The sequence below is a fragment of the Cupressus sempervirens genome, chromosome 6 (assembly GCF_028749045.1).
Source record: "Cupressus sempervirens isolate cs-2001-9-10 chromosome 6, ASM2874904v1, whole genome shotgun sequence".
NCBI classification, from domain to species: Eukaryota; Viridiplantae; Streptophyta; class Pinopsida; order Cupressales; family Cupressaceae; genus Cupressus; species Cupressus sempervirens.
The window spans coordinates 690,231,176-690,232,989 of record NC_143123.1 but is presented as its reverse complement, the minus strand read 5'-3'; the positions used below and the strand labels follow the sequence as shown (position 1 = coordinate 690,232,989).

At 43.9% G+C, this 1,814-nt stretch overlaps 1 protein-coding gene across 1 annotated transcript; it reads right to left on the bottom strand.

Annotated features, from left to right (window-relative positions):
• Positions 1-558: 558 nt before the first annotated feature.
• Positions 559-1,542, bottom strand: LOC149554076 (uncharacterized). Its single transcript, XM_089790409.1, has 4 exons — positions 1,461-1,542; positions 1,203-1,299; positions 981-1,078; positions 559-878 (listed from the first exon to the last, which is right to left on the bottom strand). Exons 1-4 carry the CDS (start codon positions 1,540-1,542, stop codon positions 559-561), a joined length of 597 nt encoding a protein of 198 aa, XP_089646535.1.
• Positions 1,543-1,814: the final 272 nt, after the last annotated feature.

The window sequence follows — 1,814 nt, the reverse complement described above, 5'->3', positions numbered from 1 at the left end:
ACAAGGAACGTCACCCAACTAATCAATACCCATGAGAAAACCAAGTCCCCAACACTGAATAACCATACTGGGTCTCTATCCGACCATGTCAGCCTACAAGACCCCATAATAAGCTGACTCACATGTCTCTATTAGACTGAGCTAGAGTGGGGACATGACAGTCCTCCCCTCTCGGAGATGCCTGCCCACAAGCAACTGTAATGCAGGATGTTGTAAAATGCTCTCACCCTCCCAGGTGGCATCCTCAATGGGAAGATCTCTCCATCGAACCAAATACTCTCGAATCACCTGGCTTCTCAGCCGCCATTCCCTCACCTCAAGAATCTCATCAGGGACCAAAATCAATTTACCTTCGTCATCCATAGGAGGTAATTCGGGTGAAACTATAATATGTTGTCCAAGGGCCTTTTTCAGGCAAGATACATGAAATACATTATGAACTTTTCTGCCATGTGGTAACTCAACCTCATATGTAACCTCTCCCACTCGCCTAAGTATCCTGTATGGACCATAAAAACGTGGTTTGAGCTTCTCAACTCCCCCCCTTTTTAGGGTGCTCTACCGATATGGTTGTAAACGTAGAAAGACCATATCATCCACCTCAAATGCCCTCTCAATCCTGTGCCTATTAGCGTACATCTTTTGCTGATTTTGGGCCTGCTGCAAATTCTCCCTAAGAGATCTCATGACATCCTGGTTCTCTTGTAACCAATCCTGACCCAAGGGAACTCTACTGTCACCAAATGCCAAATCAGTGAAAGATAATGCCTCATATACATAGAGAGCTCTGAAAGGCGTCATGCCAATGGACATATGATGCGTAGTATTATAACAATACTCGCCCAAATGCATCCAACGCACCCATGCTTTTTGCTGCCCTGACACATAGTTACGCAAATATCCCTCAACCCATTTGTTAACTATTTCTGTCTGCCCATCCGTTTGAGGGTGGTAACTAGTACTAGGTGTTAACAAAGTACCAGCAAGTGTAAAAAGTTCCTGCCAGAAGGAACTCATGAATCTGCTGTCCCTATCACTCACAATGGTCTTGGGAAGACCATGAAGTCTAAACACCTCCCTGAAGAACAACTCAGCCACCTGCGATGCTATAAAATCTAATGCAATGGGAAAGAAGTGGGCATACTTCGTTAACCTATCCACAACAACATAGATGCAATCTTTCCCCTGAACCCGAGGAAGACCTGTAATGAAATCCATGGAGATCCCTGTCCACTTCTGTTCCGGTATAGGCAAGGGCTGCAATAATCCCGCTGGGTAGGTATGCTCCAACTTGTTCTGCTGACAAGTCATACACTCACGGACATGGCGTAAAACATCATCTTTGAGACCCTTCCAAGAGAATCTCTCACGTACTGCCCTGTAAGTCTTACCATATCCTGGGTGTTCGGCTGTAGGAATATCATGGAGAGCATGCAAAATTTGTTCCTTCAACTAAGAACCCGGAACAAGGTAAACACTGTCTTTATAGTAGATAATATCATCTACCACACTGTATCTGTCATCCACTATCAATCCCTCCATAATCTCACAAGCATGCTGATCTTTGGAGTATTCAACTAAAAGTTGAGCCTTCCAATCTGCTGAAATCTCGCTCAATGAACATAGGGCAGCCAATGAAGGTTTCCTAGAGAGTGCATCAGCCACAGTATTATTCTTCCCCTTTATGAATTCGATATCAAAGCCATAAGCCTGAATTTTGCTAACCCATTTTTGTTGTCGATCATTGAGCTCTATTTGATTTAGGAAATACTTCAGACTGTTATGGTCTGTACTCTGTTCTCACCACAAATTTA